The following is a 26,278-nucleotide window of genomic DNA, read 5'->3' as shown; positions in this document are numbered from 1 at the left end:
GTATCTGAATAGAGGTCGTATATTTTGTGTAATTGGAAAAAAACACCAAGAATGTAGAAATACAGTGTAAGTTTTCAACTTATTTAAATGACTAGGGATTTTGAAGAAAGCAAAAATATCTCAAAAATGTGTCAACATCCTGTTGAATATGACTTCAACAGTACCGATTTTCGCCTTTGTAAATAGCATGATCCTTTCATTTTCTGGTTTAGAGCAAGATTAATCCCGTTAAAAATAGAAATCTCAGTTGTAAATATGTATTAAAGTTGTCAAACATCAGAAGCTTATTTTGAGGTAAAAATGAAATGAATTAAATGCAGATTCTTAACCAATGATTGCAGTCAAAGTGACCTAATATGGAGGGGAATTTGGTCAAGGCACATCCATCTTGTGCCCCCACCAAATGGACATAAAACTCACTAGTTAGAGTGGATCTCACTTCATAAACTCCAAATTCCGCATGTTTGGAGATTTCAGATCCATTCCCTGACTTGTTAATGCTTCCAGGTGCACCTGTTGTAAGAAAGAAAAAGAAAAATAGCCTAATCCTAGATAAAAATTTTGCAGTCTCTGCTGTCAGGTTGTCAAAGGAAATGTGAAATCTACTCAGGCAATGAGCAAGTTTTTTTTTTTATCATACAACACTTGGGATATGGTCAAAATGCAACGTGATAGCTGGCCGCTGCTGCTCCTTTAAAATTGCATTTTCTGAAGGTGATCTTTCCCTGCCTGTGGACAGACACTTGAACAATTCATGTGAACCGTGGGCTCACCCTTAAGTAAAAACATCCTCCTTTAGATTTACTAATTAGAATGTGATCAGCCTGTGATATCAGTCAGTGCTTTAATCTTCTTTCAAAGATGGCTGTGGCTGACTCTCAACCACAACTTGCAGGGGTTCTTTAGAACTAGACCTCGCTGGGAACCCCTACCCAACCACAGGAGCTCCACTGCATTCCTCACTGGCCATGGCCCTAAGCCCCAGCCGCTTCTCAGAAGCTCTAGCTCTCAGAGCCCAGGCTGTCTTCTGGGCGAGAATGTAAAATGGATCTCTCTCCTGCACAGTGCATTCTGGCATTGTGCACCCCAACAAACTTGAGGAGTGTGGGCTGATTCCCATACATTGACCCTCTCCTGCTTCCGCCAACAAAGTGATTATTCAGTGAGCCATTTGCCCTCTAGAATTCTGGGACCCCACTTTACAGCAGAGAACCTGCATCTGGATGGTCCCATGGAAGCCCACTCCCTCCAGGCTTTCCCTCCCAGGGGGGCGGATGCTGAAATCTCTTCAGCAAACTTCCTCTGTACTTGCTGGTGCCTGTCTAACAGCCTCCATCTGCCTAGAGGCCCGGGACTCACAGACATGGCGATCTGACATTCCTTTGTAAAGTCGCTTTATGTGGCATCTGATGGCACTTACATTGGTATCTGAATTCTGTCCAGTTGATGTCCAGGTCAGACTATAGCAGGGAGAGTCCATTTTAACATCCTGTTACTGTAAGTTAGTGCTGGGGTCTGGAACTAAATGTTTGGGATGCTAGTGGCCCAAAAGGCCTTCCTGATGTCTGTCTTTCTTGCTGATTCACAGAAGTTAATACTTCTCCTACCCTTCTACCACATGGCAACCTTGTTGCTAGTTAAAATGGGGTAAACAGGTCTTTTCTGTTCTTTTATAGGAAAGTGGCATCTTTATATAGAATTCTGTCAAAGCCTTTCCAATATTATTGATACTTTCATGATTTTGATCATGCTTTAATTTAACTGGGAAAATGTAAATTAAAAAAATGAAAATGTATCTTGGACAATGGTTCAAGATGGCTTACTCTCTCCACTCATTTGCCTCCTCTATGTCTCAGACCCTCTGAGAAATAAAATACAGAATTACAATGAGGAATGAAGTCACAAAAGAGACAAGAACACAGAGGCCAGCAGGTGGGTGTCACCAAGTAAACTATATTAGGAATTTTCTAGAAAGCAAACTGGATAAGAGTGACAAGCAATTAAAATGGAGAAGTTTCTCCCAAGAATCTGCTCCGTTAGCATGGCGGAGGTGGACTGGCCGTCTTCGGTGAATTCTTGGACAGGCTCAGGCATCTGAGTTGAGCCAGGGGGCTGGGGAGAGAAGTGAGGGTGAAGATGCAGGGATTCATTGAAAGTCAGTGCTTGAGACAATTCTAAGTTGACCCCTCCTCCCCCTCACATCCCCTCTCTCCTACCAAGATGGCAACCCTTAGCCAGTGCTTACTCCAAGGTGAAGAACAGGAGTGGTCTCTTGAAGAAACTGAGCAAACTGAGACAGTTAGACCTCAGTTATGGCTGCCCATGGCTTAGATAAAGTTCATTTCATACAGGCATGTGGGGTGGTGGGCTGGCAGCGGGCTCAAGGCTGCTCCCCGACCCTCTCCTTCTGAAGGAAGACTGGCAGCCCGTATGCCCCACCCTCCCCATCATAAATTCTATCTCAGGACACATAGTGGGAAACACTTCTATTTGCATTGTAGCAGAAGAAGCTGCCACTGGGTTTTTTTCCCCCAGATATGATAAATTAGCAACGATTACTAAGGAATTTGGGAGAATTAGTGGCATAAAATAAAAATAGAAAAATGAACTCTCTCTCGAAAGAAACAGTGATAATTTACAGAATAAAAGAGATTAAAAGAAACAAGCAAAACCTTTAGTTCAGTACTGAGAAGGATTTAAGAAGATCTTATGTTTATTGAGTAAGAGCTGGATGATATGTGAAAGGATCAAAGAACAAGAAAATCTTTCTAGGCCATAAAAATGAAACTACTCAAATTAAACATTTGATAGAATGACTGGAAAATAGTCAAAGAAACGACTGGGAAGGTAGAACATAAAGGGAAAGAGACACAAATTATGAGCATAATGCAATAATAGCCATAAAGGACAAATCCAGGAGACGTTACTAAAGTCCCAGAAAGAGAATGGAGAGAAGCAAGTTTTCAAAGGAGTGATACAGAGCAATTCCTCAGAGCTGAGGGACCTGTGGCTTCATAGGAAATGCCTTCTGCTTGGAATAGAACATATTCCATATTTTGCATCATGAAATTTCAAAGCACCAACATTAAAAGACCATAAAGCCTCTGGAGAGAAATAAAACAGTTAGATGCCACCTGACTTGCAGCAGAGATAAGGGATGATAAAAAATCGATCAGGTGATGCTCTCAACGTTCTGGGGGAAGTAATTTTCAACCTAAAATCTATACAAAGCCAAATTATCCATCATCTATAAAGGGAGAATCAAATATTTTCAGACTTGCAAGTATTCATAAAATCTATCTCCTATGTACCCTTTCCTGGAAAGCTGTGGCACTTGGAGGATGTATTATTCCAGCTAAATAAGGGCATAAAACAAGAGGGCAAAATGGTACTCAGGAAACAATGTATACTGTTTGGAAGGGCAATAAAGAGAAGTCCCAGGGGGAGAAAAAGACATCTGGGCAGCAAGCTAGCAGGCAAAGAAAGCTGGGCCTCAACACGTGATCTTGATAGTCGTGAATTTTGGCGTTAAGTCCCCAAGAGTCTGAGTGATTTTAATATCTAAGGACTCAACGAGTAAAAGAATGGGTGAGAATAGTGAGTTTAATTGCAGATGGAAAAGAAAGAATTGTTGCATTCCATCGAGTTCCACAAATACAAGAGGCAGTAGTTAAGAGCATGGATTGAGGGGCTAGAGTGCTGTCGTTGGTTCCGTCACTTTCTAGCTCTGTGACCTTGGACAGTTGGGTTCAATTCAACAAGTATTTATTGAGCACCTCTTTTGTGCTAGGTACTCTTCTAGGTGTGAGGCACACACCTGTGAACAACAGAACCTAATGTAGATAGGATGTTAGATGGTGAGAAGAGCCATGGGGAGAGACTGAGGGAAGTAGGGATGTCCGAGGGGCAGAGTGGCCGGGAAGCTCTCCATGATAAGGTGTCCACTGAGCAAACACCTGAAGCAACGAGGGAGGGAGCCATGTGCATATCTGGGGAAGAATATCCCAGGTGGAGGGAGCAGGCAGTGCAAGGGTCCTGAGGTGAAATCATGCTTGGCCTGTTTAGGGAACAAAACAGGGCTTCTCTGAGGTTGTTTACTTATCCTGTGGTGGGAATAACAATACCACAGCAATTATATGGAGTCATTGCAAAGATCATTTGAGATTGAGATCATGCCTGTCAGTTGTTTATTAGTGTACTCACACATTAAAAGGACCCAGTAAATTATAACTGTTGTTACTATGGAGAATCATGATACCAGCCAAGCTCTACTGGGAATTCAAATGTAAATAAGGTGGAAGCCATAACTCCAGGGGTCTTGTTTGACTGGAAGGAGGGAAGGAATGACATCAGTTCAGAAGTAGCTTGTAATTAGGATATGAGCCATGAGAGTGGACCAACAGCTGGGGGCATCCCAAGAGGGAAAGGCCCATCCAGGATGGAGGATCAGGAAAGGGTTCTTGACAGAGGCAGCATTTGAGGTTGGGTTTACAAAGTGCAACTGTGACAAGTGCCAGGAGGAGAAGAGGCGTATAGCTGGGGAGGGTCAGATAACATAGTAGTTATGCATACTTGTCCAGTGGTGCCGTGAGCCCTGGCAGGTTTAAGGTAGAGCTTGGGGCACTGGGGATATACCTGAGATTAAGGCTGCACTTGGTCTGAGGTCTGCTCTCCTGAGCTGACTCTGAGGAGGCACTGGGGAACTAGTGACCATTTTCCTGAGTAGAGATTTTTATCCACTTTGTTTTTTTTAATAAGGGGCCATGAGATTTTTTTGGAAAGAATAAATACCTAGAAGGCCCTATAAGCTTCTTTTCACTTGGGGTTAGAATCCCAGGAGTGTGTGAATATTTGAGACATTAGAGAGTGGAGGCAAGATGAGTGTGTGAGAAGTTGGAAGAGGAACCAATTAACGTGGGACGAGTTCTGGGCCCCCATTAGTGAGCCAACTCACAGGCAATTCCCTTTTCCCTCGTTGAGAAGTGGGCCAGGTAATGTGCAGCCAGATGTTTTGCTGGTACTGAATTCAGAATCCATCTTATTTCTCCAGTTCTGCAGATCAGGTAGATGACTGGTTAAAGTAGGAGTCTTCTGGGAAAATGCTTTCAGATACAGTATCCAGTCAGAAAAGGAAATGACATTGTTGGCCCCCCGGACTGGCTTCCTAGCTGTGTCCCTTGCAGCCAACAATGGAGAAAGCCTGGCTGATTCTGACCCCATGGTGTGGGTTTCTCCCACTCTTCAGATTCTATGCCTCTGAACTTAAAGTCAGTGGGGCATTGAGGGGAATATATTCCTGGGTCTCTTTTCAGTCACCGGTGTTAATTAATTTGGACACACGGGCATCTATGCTAGCCACTAATTCAAGTGTTAGCATCAGTTCAATGATTATAGTTAACCAGTATCTCTGCCTTAATAAATATGATGCTTTTAAATACTTTTTTTTCTTTTTATCTAAGCAGCAGGGCTTATATGGAGACCAACTGTTTTAGTAGATGCACAAATAATCTTAAAGAATTAATAACGTAAAATCTCTCAAAATGGAGTTAATTTGCAACCCAGCCTGTATCAAAATCCCTCCCACCACTGTATTTAACCAAGGTACATTTTGTAATTTTTAAAAATTTGTCGTGGGCTGGCCCTGTGGCGTAGTGGTTTAGATGGCACGTTCTGCTCAGCAGCCCGGGGGTGGTGGGTTCAGACCCCGGGCGTGGACCGATGCACCACTGATCAAGGCACGCTGTGGCTGTGTCCCATATAAAGTAGAGGGAGATGGGCACGAATGTTAGCCCAGGGCCTGTCTTCTTCAGCAAAAAGAGGTTTGGCAGTGGATGTTAGCTCAGGGCTAATCTTCCTCACACACACACAAAAAAATTGTCATATATTTAGTCAGTGATATACAGAATATATATAGAATGTATAATGCATATAATTTCTGCTTATTATATATATTCTAAACATATGACAAAAATTAATATGCACACACATTTATATATATGTACATATATACACACACATTTATGTGTATATATATGTATTTTATATATGTGTATAAAACTTTGCATTTACTATGAAATAGCTGAAGTGAAATATCTAAAATCTCTAAAGGCTGATCCCAAATGGATCTTTATGTATTTATTTTGCTGTGTGTTACCAAAACACTGACTGTGATACAAAGAAGAAAGTATCCTGAATTTTCCCACAATCAAAAGAGGCCGAGCATTTGAATAGTGGGCATATGGGCTTCCTGAGGGCAGCTAATGAGACCCCGCATATTTCAGAACTCCTCATCACGCCTCGTCTAGTACATATTCAAAAATATTTTTGAATGACTGTTGTAAAGCTAGCTAGTGGGTGAGTGTTGTGTCCCATTGATAACCGGAAGTCATCCTCAGTACAGAGAGAGGCGTGAACACAAAGAGATACCAGGTTTTCTCCAAAGTGAGTGAAACATTAAAAAATGACCAACAGCTACCAGAAAGGCTTGGTTCAATGGGTATTGAAAATCTGTAAGATAAAGTGCCTGCTTCCTCACCTCTGAGCTTCTCAATTCTTCGGAAAGTGGCTTCTGGTATTTCTTAGGTCTCAGTTGCAGTATTAATAGAGGCCTAGACAGCAGTCCGTGGAATGTCATAGGCTCACCTGTAGTGCTAGCAGCTCTCCGGGTGTAGCTCTAGAGAAGTAAGAGATCATAAAAACAGACAACGCCTTTCCTGTGGTGTCTGTATACTGAGGACTGCCCAGGAAACTGCAGGTAGAGACTTGGCATCAAAGGGAACCTAAACTTCCCATTAGTGATTTTGACTGAGTGGACATGAGCAGCCCCTTGAATTTCTGCTTGCTCTGTAAGTATCTTCAAACAGACTTGATAGCATTGATTTTTCCTGTTTGGCTCACTAGATGGGACCTGGGCCCACAGGTGCTCTGCCATGACAGAGGTGCAGCCCATACTGAACCTTGAATGGTGTCTGCTTTTCCTGATGTTTCTGGCTTCAATCTTTACTCTTCTTGAATGGGCTAGCAACGTGATAAAGTCAAAACCTCTGTTAGGAAGTCAGCTTCATTTTAATAATTGGTATAGAAAAGGGAAGTCTGTATACATTTCCCTTTAGAATGAAAAAATATACACACATACACAAGTATTCATTCAGGTCTTAAGCTCAGCTGGTTAGAGCAGATAACGCCACAGTCCCCGCCATGGCTGAGTCAGTTAGCTGTTGGTGGTTGTTGACGTGGCCACAAACAGACCCCTTCACCTTGACAGCCTTCTGGAAACTATGTTTGTCTTGCACTGGAAGAGTCAACACAAATCAATTTCTGTAATAGAAGAACATCACCAACATCACTACCATACCATACCAATTGGTGGTTTTGTAGTAAGTTCTTTCAATAAAGACCACAGATGAAAACTGGAGTGGAAGAGTTATAATTATACATAGGTCCCATCAACGGTGCAGTGTATGAGGGAATTAATGTTGTGGTAAATAGAAGTGGTATTCAAATAATAATTATTCATATATAATTCAGTTACTAATTGGATTCTAAAACACACACATATAAATATGAAAGCTTTTAACTAGAAAAGAATCAAGGAAAAATTTGAGTGCTCCCCAGAACTGTTTATTGCACAACATAATTACTCTCTTTTCAAACTCTTTTTTTGTATGCCAAATATTATGTTGAGTAAAATAATGAAAATTTAATAAGATGTTGATATAAAGAATTTATAAAATGTAAATATAGGGAATGACTAATCTAGGAAGCACTTTATTTGCTCTTTTTCCCCTATAAATTATGTTGAGAGTTAACAGTGTCTTTTTCTTCTGGAATTATCACCAAGGCCATTCTGTGGGTGTTGGTGAAACATAGAAAGCAGTCGAAAAATGATACAGAGAGAATACATTTTAAGTCTGCGTTTTAGAAGCTAAATATCTGATTTTTGAAAAGGAATTTGTACAGCCTATCTATGATATATTTAACACATTCTGAGTAAAAAGACCTGTGTTTAAGATGCTGAGATGCAAACTATCTTAGTTCACATATTTTTAAAAATATTTAAACCAATTTATGAAGAAAACTGCATACTTAAGCCTACTTTTGTCCGATAAAACCCTTCTCCTTGTCCATTGTCCATTGAGAATTTCATCTGTGCCCTTTGATGGGCAAAAACCACATACACAAAAATGAACTTAGCTTCAGTTCCTACAGCAGGAACATTTCAGAAAGTAAAATGAAGACTTCTGGTCCCTTGAAGCTGAAGTCTGTCTGTCTGTCCTGCTTTGTATCTCAATATACCGAAAAAAGATGGGTCAGCAGCATCTTGTTCTAGATTGTTTCCATGGAAATATCCGTAATTATCCATAGCAATTAGGTCTGGAAGCCAGACTTCAGATGTACTGTGCGGACGTTGCACTGTTGGGGTATTGAGAAGCAGCTGTAGACCAGTAAAATGACATTTATTGAATTATATCCACCTTGTTGATAAAGGAGAGTATCTGTGTGAATATGAGACTAGCCTTTAAAAACTGGTGAGTGACTAATTAATAAAGCACCAAATCGTAGATCACTCTGCTTTACTAGTTAATTAGGACAATAGGGCAGCAGTGAGCCGAGCTCCTGGTCCGTTCTACCCAGCACGCTGCTGCCAAAAGCTGCTCCCCGGGAGGAGACAGACGGCATTGGAAGCAAATTTTAAATAGGAGACCCCTCTCAGGTGAAAATTAACATTCACAGATTAAACGTCTTCACAAGTTAATGTCAGAAGACTTTAAGTTCAAGTCTAAACTCAAATTATGTTGCCCTTTTGTACAAAGATATTACAATTCAAAGTTCACCCCCTACCAATTTCTTGCTCTGCCCAGTCTCAGCTGACAAGGATTTGGGGTGCCTGGTCGAGTCTTTCTGGGGGTCCTTTCACTAGCTTCAGTCAGGACTCTCACTGGAATGGTTGTGGTTACACTGAAGTTATTTCTAGAAAGACTCCTAAGAGTTCACAGGGCACGATTGTCACCGCCATGACCCCACCCTCACCTAATATAGAAAATCAGGCAACCCCCAGCCCAAGAGCAGTTACTCCTCACAAATGTACCTTCCCAGAAATCACACTTGGTCCAGCCCAAAGACATTTTCTGGAAACTCACAGAAATGGGGGGACTGGGAGAGGCAGGAAATGTCATGCAATCTCTGCATGTCTACACTGTGAACTTGGGGATTTCCCAGCAAGAAGTTCAGTGCAGCGCAGTGTATAGCAGGCCTGGAGCAAAAACCATGTCCTACTCTCCCTAGTCTCAAAGGTATCGCTGTCTTCCTGCCAAGTTCAGAAACTACACTTCCCTCCAAGGGAAAGTTACCCACCCCCTACATTTGAGAATGGAGGTCTCTGTGGATGTTTCATCTGTGCCCTTTGATAGGCAAAAACCACATACACAAAAATGAACTTAGCTTCAGTTCCTACAGCAGGAACATTTCAGAAAGTAGAATGAAGACTTCTGGTCCCTTGAAGCTGAAGTCTATCTGTCTGTCCTGCTTTGTATCTCAATATACCAAAAAAAGATGGGTCAGCAGCATCTTGTTCTAGATTGTTTCCATGGAAATATCAATCTCCATCCAAGACCAAGGACCAAGCCTTGACATGCACTCCTCAAGACCCTACATAGGCCCCCAATCTACCAGGCCTGCCCCTGACCATCCAGAGCCAGATTCCTTCTTAGAGACACCTGGGGAGTGTTTGAACTCTTCCCTTCCCTGGGCCCATCCCCTGAGGTCCTGATTCAGTGGTCTGGAGTGAGCGCCCAGCATCAATACTGTTTAAAAAGTCTTCCTGGTGAACACCATATATGTTCTCCCAGGGTTGAGAAGCACTGAGCTGAACCCTAACATGTGTATGTGCTGTGGCAATGCAGGGAATGTAGATACTTGCTTTCTGAGAATCAGCCAAGAAACAGTGATAGCAGCAAAAATGTTCCAGTCTACCCATATCTAAAAAGTCCATGCTGCATATGCAGAAATGTTTTTTTTTTTCCCCTTGAAATGACTCTTGCCCCAGCTAGTCTGCTCATGAAGGCCTTTGCATGCCCCTTGGTGTCCCGTGGGGCCCAGTCGCCTAGAGCTAAGGACAATCGCTCTGCAGCAGCCTGCATGCTGTAGTCTGACCCACTGGCCAGGGCAGCCCGTGGGAGCCGATACAGTGCTCACAAGTGGTGGCCAGCACAGTTACATGCTGGACCCGGGTAAGTGAGGCCCCATCAGCATGGCCAGCATCCAGCTACACCCTTGGCCTGTGCCTTTGTTGAGGCACCCGTGTTTGCTTAATAAGGCATTGATGTGTCTGACTCCAGGACTCCAGAAGGATGACGAAGTTAAAGGCCTTTAGCAACCAAGATACGTGTCTACAGCTAAACCAGCATGTCTTGGCTTCTCAAAGGCTGGTCGGCGGACCAGCGGCAGTGACAGTGCCTGAGAACTTGTTAAAAATGCAGAACCTCAGGCCCTTCCCCAAACCTACTGAGTCAGAACCTGAACCTTAATCAGGGGACTCATAGGCACAGGGCATTTTGAGAAACACTGAAGTGCATGGCGAGGACATTCGTAGCCACTCTCTACCCACCCTGAGACAAACCAGAAGCAGGTGCCAAACCACTGCTGTTGACCTAGTGTGTTTCACTAGTAGTAGTACTGCCTTAGACAGGTAGGTTTCCACAGGCTTGTCCTTAACTTGGAGCTGGGCGTGAGTTGTGACATAGTGCATCATACACTTCACTGTAGCCGCGGAAGCCACACGACCTTTGACTGAAGACAAAAATGCAAATGGCCCCTCCTAAGAATGCAAAGATATCAGACTCCACATTACTCTTTATATTCCGTCACCACCATCTCATTACTTTCCACATGTCCGCCTGTCACAAAAGGAGTTGAACAAAAGAAGCCTTTTTTCCTAACAGCTTGGGAAGAAATGCTTGTGGTTAGAGAGAAAATACAAGAACAAGGGGCATGTGCTTTCATAAGGGATAAGATCACATGATCCTGATTGTGTCCTGACCAGTGATTTTGACCTTTAAATTATTCTCACTGGAAAGTATTTGAGTCCCAATAGATTACACTGTTCATTTGCTAAAGCTGAGGTGAGGTTTCATAATTGCAATAAGTTGTATTGGAAACCTCATCAAGAAAGTTATAAGAACAGATCTTTTTGTATTTTGTAACTTGGCAGAGACTGTGTGAGCATTCAAGTTATTTGTGATCACAGCAAAACTGTATTAAGTTAGTATAATATTTGAAAATCTAGGATTTATGAAATAATTAAAACAGGGGGGCACTTTTTGCTTTTCAAAACAGACTTACCATAGAATCATTTTAAATCATCGGATGGCCTGTTACATTGAAATTATTAGGCTTCAGTGCAATTTTATCATGGAATACATCTGAATTAATGATGTCCCTCCCAAACATCAGTCTGAAATATGGCTCATAGCCTATATAGGAAATGTGTCCATATATTTTAACATTTATAACAACATGAAATAAGATGTCAAACTAATTCAATGACTTAATGATCATTTGCAAATGAAATTTAGCACATGGATTTGACTCAGGATGCACAGGAAATATTTTGGGTCCTTTAAATACTGAAATTAATTCATGAGTTAGTTAGCATAGGAGTAGGAAGTAGATTTTGGAATTTCGATTTGAGTTAAAAGCAAAAATCAAGAGTAAGACATGTAAATCTTTATTATGACAAGGTATTCCTCAGGTCTGAGATGTAATATTTGCATCTCTCAGCAATTTACTTAGCACACGTTTGTGATATAATAATGTTAACCACAGTTATGTTACCTTTTGTGTTTCTAGAAGTGCTTATTTGCTGATGTCACTTTTCCCTCTTGAGTTTATGCTGACAGATATCAAGCCAGACTATTTAAGAGGTTCAAAGTCACAAAATCACTATTTCAAAGCCATAAACTATCACAGAGCGAAGGCTACCTACCTGCACAGGCCATGCTGCCTGGCCACGTTGCTTAATGATGCCAGTGCATTGGCAGGGAACACACCCCTCAAATCAGAGTGTTGAGCGAGGAAGAGGTGCACTGGGGATTTGCAAAGGAAAATCTGCTTCTCTTCCAGGCTCCACACTTCTTTATACAAGTTCTGTTTTGCCCTTCAAAGATGTGGCTTCACTAATCAATATTGATGCATGAACTGATTGCACAATTTTTTAAAAACCTGAATTCCTAGATTTTCCTTTGGACTTTCCTTCATGGCACAAGAAGTTTATAGCTTTTCCTTGAAGTCGGCTCTTTATCTCAGAAGTAGAAGCGCCTATCTCAGCCACCTGTTCGCAAACACATTGAGGCAGCTTGTTCTGGCCCACTGACGGCTGTGTCATTTAGGCCCTTCATTTTGTCCTTCCATTTCTTTGCAAATGAGCATTTGAAACTGACTCCCAAATTTGAAGAGAACAGACCAATGGCAGTATGTCCTTAAGAACTTAATATTGATATTTCCAAATGAAAGCATGCAAACATTTATTTCTTTGCAAAAGCGAGTGAATTTGCATTAGAGAATCATAAATTATATAGTATAGAAATAAAAGAATGTGAGTGGGTCCCAATGAAAAGCAGAATGAATCTGTTTCATTCTGCTCAATAAAGTAATTGGCGTAACATAGTAGTAAATGATATTATTTGAAGAAAGCAAGAAATGATAAAATGAGGGTTGTAACATGTTAGGTATTTATTTCTTTCTTTTAAATATGCCTGTGCCCTCTCTCTCCATCTGGGACAGGGTGGCTCTCAGTGTGATCCCTGCAGTGGAATCACGAGGTGTAACGGTGCACATTGTCACCCCCTCTTGGATAAACCGAGTTCAAATCTTTTGGGGGTTGTGTCCAGGAATCAGCATTTCAGAGTCCCCCAGATGATTCTTTGGGGGAATAAGCCAAGATTTGAGAATTAATCATGTTCTAAGGAATGAAAACTCAAATGCAAAAAATATATATATATTTGAGCTGACTCTTCGGTGGTGTAATTTTCATGACTTTGTTATGTGTTATCCTCCGTTGAATATTTCAAATCCTTTTGATAAAAATGTGGTTAGTGTGATTGTGAAATTTTGCATTAAAAAATATCTGTTCAGTTCTTACACTCGATTGTAGTACGGACTCAAAAAGAGTTCATAAAGTAGCTGGTGTTTCTTTTAAAAGTCAATATGGATTAAATAGATACTAATAAAGTCCCTCCTATATATATTATGAAATGAATCTGCTACAGAGGGCCTCCGCTCTCACTGCTGTTTCCCTCTGTCAGAGAAATACATGGATCTTTCTCCAGTTTGGCCTCTTCTCTGGCCTTATGAAATTCTCTGCTGAAATTTCAGATGCTCAAAAAGATCATTCTTGACCATCATATCAAAACAGGATACGCCGGACACGTTGTCTACCCTACTTTATCTTTCTTTAGTATCTTTATCTCCATAGCTGCCTGAAAACGATGGCTTACTTATTTTCAAGGCCAGGAGCCTTGTCTCTCGTAAGCTCCATGGGGTCTCAACTCCTAGAAGTTGCCCAGGCACTCAGTAAATATGTGTTGGCTGAATGAGTATATCCATCAATGTCAATTAACTGGGACATATAAACGATATATGTAAAATCTGGTACATAGAAATTTATTTGCAAATCACTCTAAAATGAGAAATGTTTCACACTGCTGGTCGAATGAAAACAGAGCCTGTTGGATTCTGTGACCCAGGAAAATGTGGAGTCGCATTTCACGTGCAGTCACATTCAGTGGGGGAGTGAGACAAGCAAGGCAGTAAGGGAAAGGTGAGTCCTTTCAGCTTCATAATTATTTTCCGTGTCAAAAACTCCCTTCAGATCTGCTGCTGACTTCCTCCTGGATCAGCAAATGTTTGTTATCTTCAGTTTGCAGGTTTAATTTATGCCATATCCCTTTCTGAAAAGGATTCCGCCTTTTCTTACTCATTTCAGTATTTCTTTCCCTTTTGGACTTCCTTCATTCCTGCATTCTTTGCAATTGTCTATTAAAAAGCAACACTAATGTTTGTTTAAGAAAAGAAAATAAAACCATGAGATTTACATTTTGCGATATTTCACAAAATTATCAAAAATTTTGCCATTTGTATTTAAAAATTAAATCTCTAAGTTTTTGATAGTTTGTGTTAAAAGGTGTGTTTTTTCAAATCAAAAGATATATTTTCATGAGATGATATAATTTCTTGATTCTAAGATCAAATGACACGTGAATACCTATTTTTATGTTGCTTTATCAATTGCAGAGCACTTTCTCACGTGATCTCTCTCATCTTGATCCTCCAGAATCCCATGCCATACAAATGCATGTATTATTATCTGTATTTTTACACTTGAGGAAACCGGGGCTCAGCAAGGTTCAGTGACTTGCCTTGATTCACCCAGCTGGTTAGACACAGATTTGGGGCCCTAAAATGTCTTCTTATTTCGGGTTGTTTGGGCAAAATTGACACAAGAAACAGCAGTAGAATTACTACTTTAGATGCTATTTCTCTTTACTTGAAACTGTTGAACATTATACATCTACACTCCTAACCCCACCTTTCACATGCAGAATTTGATGGTGAGCCATGATTTCAGGTTTCTACATAGGAGTTGCTCATGTAAATGACAGCGCTGGAGTGGAGGTGCCTACAGAGAAGCAGGGGTGTCCCCTCCACTCTCCTGTAGTCCAGTCTGTCCACCCCTCTGAGCCCCTGGAGCCCATACCTCCCCTTCTGCCACAGAACCAAACCCTTTCCTCTCTCTTCCCACCATCAGCACCACAGCTGCGTGGACAGGAGTGACTTGGGTTCTGAGCTGCCTGAGCATCCATTCATGTCAGCCCCAGCAGCAGTAAGGAGGTGACTGAGGCCCTGTGACAAGTGATAGCTCTTGTGCAGCAGCTGTCAGCCCAGTCCTACATCAATTTGCAGGTTCTCCCCAGTCCTCCAGGGCTCCTGGACGTGGAGGAGGCATGGCCTGCACAGAGCACCCATGGGGCTGTTACAGTATCCTTTAGTCCTCCTGGATCATAACCTCTCAGCCTGAAGGCGAGCATTCACGTTTCAGACATGAGTCTTCAGACTCATTTTCAGAAACACATTATTTACGAAAATTGCCAATGCCTGAGCTCTCTAGACCCAAACTTTGTCCTGTGGAGAGGACAAGTAGGAAGAGTAAAACCATATGATAGCATTGATGTTAACACGGGATGATGTAAACATTGTTGCAGAAATTGGTCATAAAGTGCCTTATGGACACAGGCATTATACTCATGACCTGTGTCCACAGTGGCGGGGGGAAACTGTTGCTGCAGTCGGTCTGGTCTGTGGGTTCTCCTCTCCCTTTTCTCTTTGGCCCATCCTTGTTTCCATTACACTTTGTCAAGCTGAAGTTCTGAACCCTCAGTTTGGTCAAGGTGAGGCTCTCAGAATTATTCTGCACCAACATCATTGGCCTTGACATCTCTGACATTTTGGACAAAGTCAAAGTTTCTCCAGAATTTTTTCTTGTTATAGTAACATCATTCCAATTCCTGGCAAAGATGCAGTACTTACTAATGGTCACTAATGCCAGTTCCTGGCAAGGACGTAAATGCTTACTAATGTTTCTAAAGATGTAAATGCTTACTAATGAGTCCAATGTAATGCTGAAGACTCACTGTCAAATAGAAAGTAATGGTGAGAGAAAATTACTACTAAAGAAAATTACATTTTCTTTGAATCAGCAAACATATACACCATCTCATGAGATTTTTGAGCATATTCCCAGAAGAGGTTGTGTGAGAATCTTTTTCTCGAAATTGCCGAAAATAAAATAGGCTTTGTTAGTCTGGTACATTCTTTCTTGAGCAAGAATGGTAGAAGGCATGAATTCTAGAAGTTGTACTTTTAACCTTTGGTTCCTTGACTCTTTCTCCTAGTTCTCTCTGTCTCTCTTGCCAATAACTGTGCCCACCCATGAATAACTGAAACCTCATCACAATGGATAAAAAGGAGTGTAAACAATGCTCCTTTCAAAATGCTTTATCTCATTTAGTGCCACGCATAATGCTTAAATATGCAAATGTACTTTGTGTAAATGTTTCCACAGGGAAACACTATGAACTTATAGTTTTATCAAGAGTGTGCTAATAAAAAAGTATAGTATACTATTCAAATATTTACTAATTTTATTATTATATTTTTCTTAATAGCAGCACATAGAAAGTCTGATATTCACAGAGGTAGACCGAATCTTAAGATTCTTGTTCCTTGCTAGGACCCTTGGTCATTAATTTCTAATTCATGGTACTAATAAAAATTTCCTAATGCCCAGTAAATGCTTATCATAAGAGGATTTTCACCCATGCCCTCAGATCACCTCATCACTTAAAAGACCAGCAGGTCGTTTTATTGCTCATCATTGGATGTTTTTAGAGGCATAGAATCAAGGAATGGTGATAAAGTTACAACTCTAAATCTACCAGTGATGGATAACTTTTATCTAACTATGAAGCATTTGGATTTAATGACTGTTTCCTTGTTTTTTACACTTGTAAGTCCTTCGCAATATTATCAAAATCTCCAGAAGTAGGAAGAATTGACAGCAGGAACTCAAGGCATATCGTACTTAAATATATTCCTGGAAAGTATGAGCATGAGGTAATATTCAGTGTGATGTTGGCATTTGATAAATCAGATGCAATGAACCTAATTATTCAAAACAGTTATTTTGGATCTAGCATTCATCTGAATGCTATCTAAATCAGAATTTATTTAATTGCTAGCAAAGGGAAAGGTAAAGAACTTGTCTGCCCTATTCTTTCGCTTTCCTCAAAACATTCAGTGATTTTTATGAACACTGAATTCATAGAATTTCAGCATTGCCCCAATCATTCCAAAATGCTCTGTTTTCTGCTTGTTTAAATTTAAAGCAGCCTGTATAAAATATACCAGTAAAACATTTATTTATCTTTTGGCAATTTCAAAACTTTTGAATAACTTTTTCCTTTAATATACTAGGTGAGACATTAAAAGTCCCTGGGGTTACATAATGCTGAAGAAGTAGCCCATTGAGCATTGAAGATTTTGGCTATAAAGTGGCCCCTGGTGAAGGCCCTGGACGAGCAGAACAGAGGGAGAGCTGTCCACAGTCACCACCCAAATCAAGGAATTCCAACACCCTGTTGCTTTAGGCTAGAATGGGGAGCTTCTGATTTGGGCTGTTCCCAAGGCAGTTGACAGTTAAATCCCAGCATGTCACATGGGTATGAATTTTGGGGATTTAGCTAACAGGTCTTTCTTAAAATCAGCTGTAGCCTCATTTGGTTCTTGTGTGTGTTCTCTACTAACCATCATTAGATAACCGTCTCTCCTTGATGCCCCGCATCCTTCATTGTCTCTGGGTGTCCTCCAGCCTGTCTGCCCCAGGGGAGACGATTCTCCTTGTACTTCTGCTCCTGCGGTTCTGACTGTACCTCAGATGAAATGTGGGCTCTCCATCAGCCTCTTCTTTTCTGTGTGTCAACTCAACCTCCTAGCCCTCAGAAAACTCTATTTCCTCATGTGCAGAGGTTCCCTGGTCCACAGCATTGCTTCAAAGCCACATCTCTTCCCAGACAACGCAACAAAATGACACAAATAATATTTAAAAACACTGCAAGGCGAGTGATGTGTAGCCCCAATTTATAAATTAAGCCCATGAGTGACAACTGTACCTTTTTCAGAGGAAGGAAGACTAAATGCAGATGCTTCAATTTGGAGGGTGAGAGTAAAGGAAAATGTAACTTCAAAACCTTTTTCTTTAAAATCTGCTTCTCTCAGGGGTTTAGACTATTGTTAAGTACGAACATTTGGGTTCATTCATTGTCCAGGAAAAAACTGCTGATGAGAACAAATTCTTGTTCACTTTTCAGGAACCACGTCAAGATGTCTTGCTGTCCTGGCTTATTCATTTGCTCATCATTTTAAATAATAATTTCTGTTGTAAAATTTAAGATGCAAGGACTACGGGATAATAAGAGGTTTTTAGGTTTGTCTGCCTGATTCTTTTAGTGAGGAAACTAGCTACATTCATTAGCTGAGAAAAATGATGTTTCACTGACCCTGTTCCATGTGGATTTATCTCAGAATCATTATCATCTTTGTAAGATCAGGTTTGGGAGCAAAGCAAGGCAGCTGGGTGATGCCGATAAGCTGATTAGCTTGACATATTGCTGCCATTTCATGTTATTCATTTGATTTTCTGCAGATTTCAACATTTCTGTCCAAAAAAATTTTGAAAATGTTTTTGATGAAACAAATTCTGTTTGAATGTTGGTCAAGTCTTAATGTCCCTGTTATTTATTTCAGCTGGGTCCCGGGCCTCGTACAGCAGCCAGCACGGCCACCTGGGCCCGGAGCTGCGGGCCCTGCAGTCCCCAGAGCACCACATAGACCCCATCTATGAAGACCGCGTCTATCAGAAGCCCCCTATGAGGAGTCTCAGCCAGAGCCAGGGGGACCCTCTGCCGCCAGCACACACCGGCACCTACCGCACGAGCACAGGTGTGTATTCAGGACCCCGCTCGGTGGTCTGTCCACAGTGAAGTGGGTCTGCTTGGGAGCATAAAGAATACTCCCTTGTGAAAGGGGTGTGTGTGTGTGTGTGTGTGTGTGTATGTGTGTGTCCTCTCTCTCACAAGCAGTATGACCTGCTTCTCTCGTTAATATCTGTGATCACGATGAAAGAAACCAGATATGACTCCAGTTTAGCTGCCTGACTATATTGTCAGTGAAATAAGTTCAATGGGGTTGTAAGCTTGTTTTATCAAACAGGCAAGTTGAAGGAAGTGGTACTAATTTTTTGTACATAATTATTAATGTATTTAGTGAATATAAATACTTCAAGAAAGCACAGTCATTATTCTGGACATAAAAGGCACATGTCTAATGCTGGTAAGTATTTTTTAATGATATAGTCTACCTATTTGACAAGCTTGGGGAAAAAACATATTTACTAAAAATGTAGCATATTTTGTAAGGCAAACAGAATTTATTTCATACACACTATTCAGCTGAATCATATGAAATTATTATTTAAAGGTCAATTATTGGCAATTGCATATGGTTCAGTCAACTGTATAGCTTTCCTGGATTAAATATATATTGTGAATTGAACACTTACAGGCTGCATGAAGACAGACAAGCATTTTCCAGAATATGTAGCCATTTGCAAAATAACTGGCCAAATGTCATGATTAAATGTGCTAAAGAACACTTAACTATAAAATCGATATAATTAAGATGTTGAGAATTGCACTTATTATAAAGCCTCCTATTGCTAAGTAAACTTAGAAAATATTATGTTGCTGATTTGCAGACAGTAGAGCTCTCCTTCATTTCTAATGATACACATTACCCCCGACGGGGGCTGAGGCGTGGGAAAGCTGAAACTCTGGTCCAGACCTTGGCACACAGGGCTCCGCATCCTCAGATGATTGTAACTTCTAGTTACCTCGAAGTAGAGCATAGCAATTTTGTTAAACTGCATTATGATACTAAATTACACGTTTTGAAATCCAGGCAAGCTAAGCTGCTCTCATAGTTGATTATTGATATTTACATTTCAATATTTCACTGCATCATAGGAAGAAAGGCACAAAATACTCTATTTTATTTTTGACGTTGTAAATGCTGTCCAATGTTAATAATACACATCTTGGTTTAGATGAGAAAGAATACCTATTAATTTTTCTTGTGTCAGAATTTCTCTCGCCTGCAGTCTGCTAGATCCACTCCTGTCTGTGGTTGGGCTATTTTAAGATTTAGTTTGTTGCATATTATTAACTAAGGTAATTTTATTTTCGCGCACCCCTTATAAAGATGCAGATAACCTCAGTGACGTTGTTCAAGATCTAATTTGAATAAAAACTGACAACAAAAGGGATTATGTTGATTCTCTGTTCCATATTCATCCGCTCCTGTTAATAAACTTCCAGGGATTTAATGAAAAATGAGCTACAATAAGAAAAAGATCCTTCATTCATCTATATCAAATTAAGACAGGTGAAGATGTTCACACTTAAAAAAAGAAATAATACCGTAGGATCTTCTCTAAACCGGAGGTCTACAAACTGTGGTTCATGAGCCACGTCTAGCTGGCTACCTGTCTTAGTCGCGCTCATGAGCTAAGAAACTTTGTTATATTTTTAAATGGTATACAATCAAAAGATGGGTAATATTTTGTGATATTTAAAAATTATATAAATTCAAATTTCAGTGTCCATAAATAAAGTGATTGGAATATAGCCACGCCATTCACTTATTTGTCATGTATGGTTGCTCTCCCGCTGCAACGACCAGGTTGAGTCATTGTGACAGAGACCGTATCGTTGCTCAAGCTGAGAATATTTACTTTCTGGCCCTTTACAGAAAAAGTTTGCCAACCCCTTCTCTAAGCCATCTGTGGAGAACTGTGCTGAATGAATGAACCAGCGTTTTTCTTTTGCCCCTCTTTATGAGGGAAGGGGGCAGTGTCCTCTAAGTGCTTCAAAGGGCACTTTGCCCCAGCTTTTCCCAGTAATGGTCATCTCTGCCCTGGCAGAGATCTGCTGAGGTTGTGATCTCCAGGTGTCCAAGACCACATCCCAGCCTGCACCTTTGAACTTGAAGCACTTTTTTTTGTTTTTGTGAGGAACATCGGCCCTGAGCTAACATTTGCCAATCCTCCTCTTTTTGCTGAGAAAGACTGGCCCTGGGCTAACATCCATGCCCATCTTCCTCCACTTTATATGGGACGCCACCACAACATGGCTTGCCAAGCAGTGCGTCGGTGCGCTCCCGGGATCCGAACTGGCGAACCCCGGGCCACCGCAGCGGAGCGCGCACAGTTAACCACTTGCACCACCAGGCCAGCCCCAGAACTTGAGGCACTTTTGAGGAAATATGCTGATTTACACAACACTACAGAAATTTCCAGAAGTGCATGGATGGCCTCTTGGAATGACGGGGTAGGGGGTGGGGGGAGAAGCCACCTATTTCCAGCTCCTAAGCATAAAGCACAATCTCTCTTTCCCCTGCACCTGCCTAGGTTCCTCCCTATTTCTACACTTAATTCATTTCACTTCAAATCCTCACACTTTCCCAGCTAATACTGCAACTCAAACATATCAGAACCTGTATGTTTGAGAAAATGCCTTTCATACGGGTATATATCTTTTGCTTATAAATTATGTACATATTATACAATATTATTAAATTATATCTAGTAAAAGTCAAGATTAAACATTGATGTAAAAAAAATTCTAAGATTGCTTTCCCATATCCCAGGGGGTCATTTTTCACATCCCCTGTGTTGTACACACTCCACACCGGGGACCACTGGTACAGACTTTTTAGAGGCATCCAGGGCCAGAGCAAATACCCTAATTCCTTGAGAGAAGAAGACAGGTTATTATGAGGTCTGTTAGACATGAGGTACTCAGGGGTCACTGGCTCTTGGTTCAGTTTATTGGCTGATGTGACTTGAGCAACCAGTCTCATCTCTCTGCCTTTAAGTAACTGGTCACTGGCTGGTCTTCCTTCAGTTCGATCACTAAAGCATTTCCAGATGATATGTCCAGAGAGTGGGACAGGGGAATGGAAGGCCAATTGCCCCTCTTCAAGGAGTCAACACTTGGGAAGGAAGACAAGCGTACTTGCCTAAACAATTAGAGAAGTACCAGACGGTGCCATAGTCTCAAGCAGGTGAGACAGGATGACAAAAGCAAATAGCACGTCCCTACTTTCAGGGACTGTTCTTAATGCTTTGAATATATTTACAAATCTCTGGAACCCCCCAATGAAGGAGGTACTATTATGATGCTCACTTTACAGATCAGAATACTGAGGCACAGAGACATTGAGTAATCAGCCCAAGGTCACAGGTGGTATGGAGCCAATCTTTAAACCTTCACACCCAGGCAATCTTGCCCTAAAACCTGGACTCTTAACAGTCATCTTGGTTGATGCTGCATTTGTAAAAATTATCATTTAAAAACAAAATAAATATACACCCATTTTCACCTGTAGAGCTTCATCGTTTTGTATATCTTGTTAATCAAACAATATCTGTTGAAGACGCACCATGTGCTAGATGCACTGGCAGATCCAAAGAAGAGTAAATCTACTCGTTGTCCTTACGCATGCTTAGTTTAGTTTCAGAGAAGCACGTAAGCATATGAAAAATTAACTGGTAATGGAAGGTAATACCTTAACGGCTAAATGAATATTCCTGATAAAATTGGAGACAGAGTATTAATAAAAACACCAAACAACACATAGTGTCTTGTCTTTCCTAGATAACATGTAACTCAAGACTGTATTATACGCAATCCTCGCCCATCCCCCCAAGGCAGCCTTCCTCTAGTTTCTCGGTGGGGAGGGGGGTATGGGAAGGTGTGTGTTTTTCATCCATGTCCACCCTTGGTCATTCAGTGCTGCAACCATGTTCCCTACCAGCTTGGGTTCCCGGGCGCTACTCTTGTCTCTGTGGCCCCTCTCCTCTCCTTGCCCTGCTTGGCCCAGTGCTGATCCCATCCCTGGACCTCCTTTGCCCCTAAACAATACTAAGGCTATCCTGAGTAATAGACTTTTCTAGAGCTGAGAGATGCGCAGGGAGATGACTGCACAGAGAAGACCAGGGAACAACTGTAGACATTGAAGATGAGACATGTTAAAGCTCCCTACACTTCCCCACCAGAGGGGATTTCTCAGTTAGCTTTTGCCCTTAGGCTCAACCTACCACCATCTCTTTCCATCCCTCCTCTCGGCCTTCCTTCTCCATCTCTTATTCTCAGCTGCCATAGTAAGCCACTCACCCCATGACTTTATCATGAAGACTAATTTAAACTCAGACACCAACTCAGAGAAAGACCACGGTCTACCTTTGGGACTTCTAAAAAGGTCCTCTAGGCTTTCCTAATCCATAAAGCTACCTAACGATAACATTAGAGACCTTACGTCTGTGTATTTATGTACATTCATGTACATGTTGGAGGATCAGGGTGCAAAAATCCTACTCCTCACCTGTCTTCCGCTCCAGGCTTGTGGATGGTGAAACATACAGACCAGTCACTACTCACACAGGAAATTGATAGGATTTTATTCAGCTGAGCGGGCACTCTATCAGCCACAGCTGTGACAGAGAACATGGTCTGAAGAGGGTCTTCTGACTCCACCCCGGGCCTAACTCTGACACTCAATACTCAGGCACCCCAGCTACTGCAAGACAAGAACCACAGACCTTTCCCTGAAACCAGTCCCAGCAGAAGGGAGCCGGCTCTGAAGATGGCCCACCGGCCCCCTTGGGCCCAGATATCCTCTTAGTAGGGAGGCAGAGAGAAACTAGAGCAGCTGCCCTCGTGCCTGAGGACAGGATTGAGACAGAAGCCAGCACACGGCCCCAAAGATCTGGCAGCCTGAGAGAAGGTAAAAAGGGTCACTTACTGAATCAGTAGTGGTCCCTGGTCAACAGGGCTCCCCAGAGAATTCCCTCTCACCAGACATGACAGCCAGTCCTTTCTTGTGGAGCCAGTAAATGAGGGGGAGATAAAGAGAGAGAAACACACCATAAAGAGAGACACACACACCATCAGTGTTCTGTTCCTGGCAGGAGGCAGGATCGTGTGAATTGCAGCAGAAAAGGCAGGCCAGCAAGTGGAAAGATGGCCTGAATATCCCCACCTGCTTTTGGAGGACAATCAACCCAACATCTGGGGCTTTACTTCTTGCGTGTTGAAAATTTAAAGAGGCACACTTTTAACTATGGTGTCTGTTTAAATAAAACATACCTTTCATCTGGGATAAGGCTTCTCAAAACCAGACCTTACATATTAAGGAGGAGAGCCAGATAAGGAATATGTGATTCTCATGGATTTGCTCATGGTAAAATCTATTAAGTAGAAACTAAATCATACACATTTTTATTTCAAACTCATACATATCCATGACTGTCAACTTAGGAGTCGTTTGATTAACACAAACAGTTGACTCTGACAACCACCCAAACACGTCTTTCTAATCTAGTGAACATGGCCAGCATCTGCTGGGATGATAGTCACATGAGTTTCCTTGTGGATAAATGGGATTCTAAGTGAGGGGAGTAAACAAGCTTTCATGATCAACATGTCAGCTTGTAATAAAGAATAAATTATCATAGGTACATAGCAAGGAGAAAATCTGATAAATATCTTTATGAGGTTGACAAGTATTGCAACATAAAAAGAAAAAAGATTGTGGTGAAAATATCTACACATGTGGAGAAAATATTTTATAAAAACCTTAATTCTCTGCAATAATAGCCAGTGCTTAATAAAGTTTTAGAGAGATTGCATAGAACCTTCATGTTCATAAAATTTTGTTACTCTTCTTCAATAATATATAAATAACATTTTCAATTAAAATCATCATTTCAGTCCACAGAAATGTGGAATATTAGCAGTTTATTATTTATTAGATGCTGTTACTTCAAACTGTAAAAATGATTGCTCCCCATTAGAGTAGGTCCAGTTAGATCCTCCATAACCTCTTAAAGTTTTTGCTTTTTTTTAAGTCTAAAAAGTCAGGGGCATGTTATTACCCAATTGGAAACTTTTAATGAGCCTAATGGTAAATATCATCTTAAAACCAAGAAGAGCTTCCAGATGCTATTTCACCTAAAATGATGTAAATAAAAAGCGTAGTTACAGCTGAAGGAAGACAAGAATGTTTGCTAGTAGAACAGTTCATTGATAAAATTCAATATCAATGTCAATAAAAATAAAACATCAACACCAATAATTATCATCAACACCGATAGTGATGCCATTACTGCTAAAAATCCTGCATTAAATGCCTCTCCCCACAAAGATAATAATAGGTGAAGTTAAAAGATTATTTTATTTTTTATTGAATGTTTTTTCCATTGAGTTTAGCATGGATCACCCTGGGCCGAGTACAGAAAATTGGAAGACCTTGACCATTCAGTTCTAGATGATAACCCTGTTGGGAATATAGTGGATTGGATGCTAAAGGTTCCTCATCCCTAAAATAATAGAATTGAATTCTCTTTAAGAATGTGTAGGCTGTGTTCTTGGACCCATTGTCACTTAAGCCATCTTTATTTTCTGAACTTGCAGAGGCAATATTATTTAATTAGCTTATTGTATGCTTATTTTGCATTTAACATGTGCAAATGTATTTTATGTTTTCATATTTGTGTACATACAAATATACATAAAAGCAAAGATAAATACAACAAAACCAAAAGTAACTGTTTTTTCTTCCTTTTGTTGAACCTTACTTTATATTCCCCGCCGCCAAGTTTCTTCATGTGCCAGATTCTTGTATTTTATTCTGTTCTCCTTTTTTCCCTTTGTCAGTAAATAATGCATGTAACCATCTTCCATCATCAAAGTGGAAAGTTTGATTTTATTTAACGGGATCCCTCTTCCACTCTTTCAAACAAATGTAGCACAGAAAACATCTTTTTTTTCCCCCTTTCACATGTTAGACCTTTATGTGTGTAGTGCTACAGAAAACAGATAATTTCATGAAGGGCATAGATGTCAGGTGAAGTATGGAGTCAACTGCTGAAGAGGCTATGTGTAGAATCTCCCCAAAGAGACCAGCAGTAGGTTCATTGAGTTCTAAGAGCTTATTGAGGGGAGAGGGGGCTGTTTGCAGAGCACGTGAGGAGAGAGAGGAGTGTTTACAGAACTGACGAAGCACCTTCTACTTCAAATGTTTGTCATAAGAAGGCTCAGTTGAATGGAAGAATCCTACAAGACGAGTGATTTGGTCAATGGAGCTCTAAAACTCAAATAAGAGAAAATGTATAACAGGACAGAAATTAAGGAGAAAATGGTATTAAGAGAAAGTCTTTCAATGGTGCGACCAATATTGGCCTCTCCACACCAATGGAGAGCCATGGTTTGCATGAGCCAAACACCAATGTCTGAACAGGTAGGGCAAAATGGGGGGATTTAATCTTTACATGTTGAAGTCACTTTTTATGTCATACTTAAAAAAATATAAGGCAGGGCTGACCCCGTGGCTTAGCGGTTAAGTGCTCGCGCTCTGCTGCTGGCAGCCCGGGTTCAGATCCCGGGCGCGCACCGACGCACCGCTTCTCAGGCCATGCTGAGGCCGCGTCCCACATACAGCAACTAGAAGGATGTGCAGCTATGACATACAACTATCTACTGGGGCTTTGGGGCAAAAAAGGAGGAGGATTGGCAATAGATGTTAGCTCAGAGCCGGTCTTCCTCAGCAA

General features: G+C 41.1%; 1 protein-coding gene across 12 annotated transcripts in view; it reads left to right on the top strand.

Moving 5' to 3' along the window:
* CTNND2 (catenin delta 2) overlaps window positions 1-26,278 on the top strand; it is an 879,093-nt gene that overhangs the window by 512,920 nt on the left and 339,895 nt on the right. For all 12 annotated transcript variants that reach the window (XM_087443138.1, XM_087443127.1, XM_087443130.1 and 9 more), the window contains one exon: window positions 18,358-18,552. In XM_087443138.1, the coding sequence (XP_087299264.1) occupies window positions 18,358-18,552 (195 nt within the window). The remainder of the gene's footprint in view (window positions 1-18,357; window positions 18,553-26,278) is intronic.

Source organism: Ceratotherium simum, chromosome 18 (assembly GCF_057802395.1).
Source record: "Ceratotherium simum simum isolate JZ-2026a chromosome 18, ASM5780239v1, whole genome shotgun sequence".
Taxonomy (NCBI): domain Eukaryota; kingdom Metazoa; phylum Chordata; class Mammalia; order Perissodactyla; family Rhinocerotidae; genus Ceratotherium; species Ceratotherium simum.
Note: the sequence above shows the minus strand (reverse complement) of the source record. Positions and strands in the feature narration are given on the sequence as shown.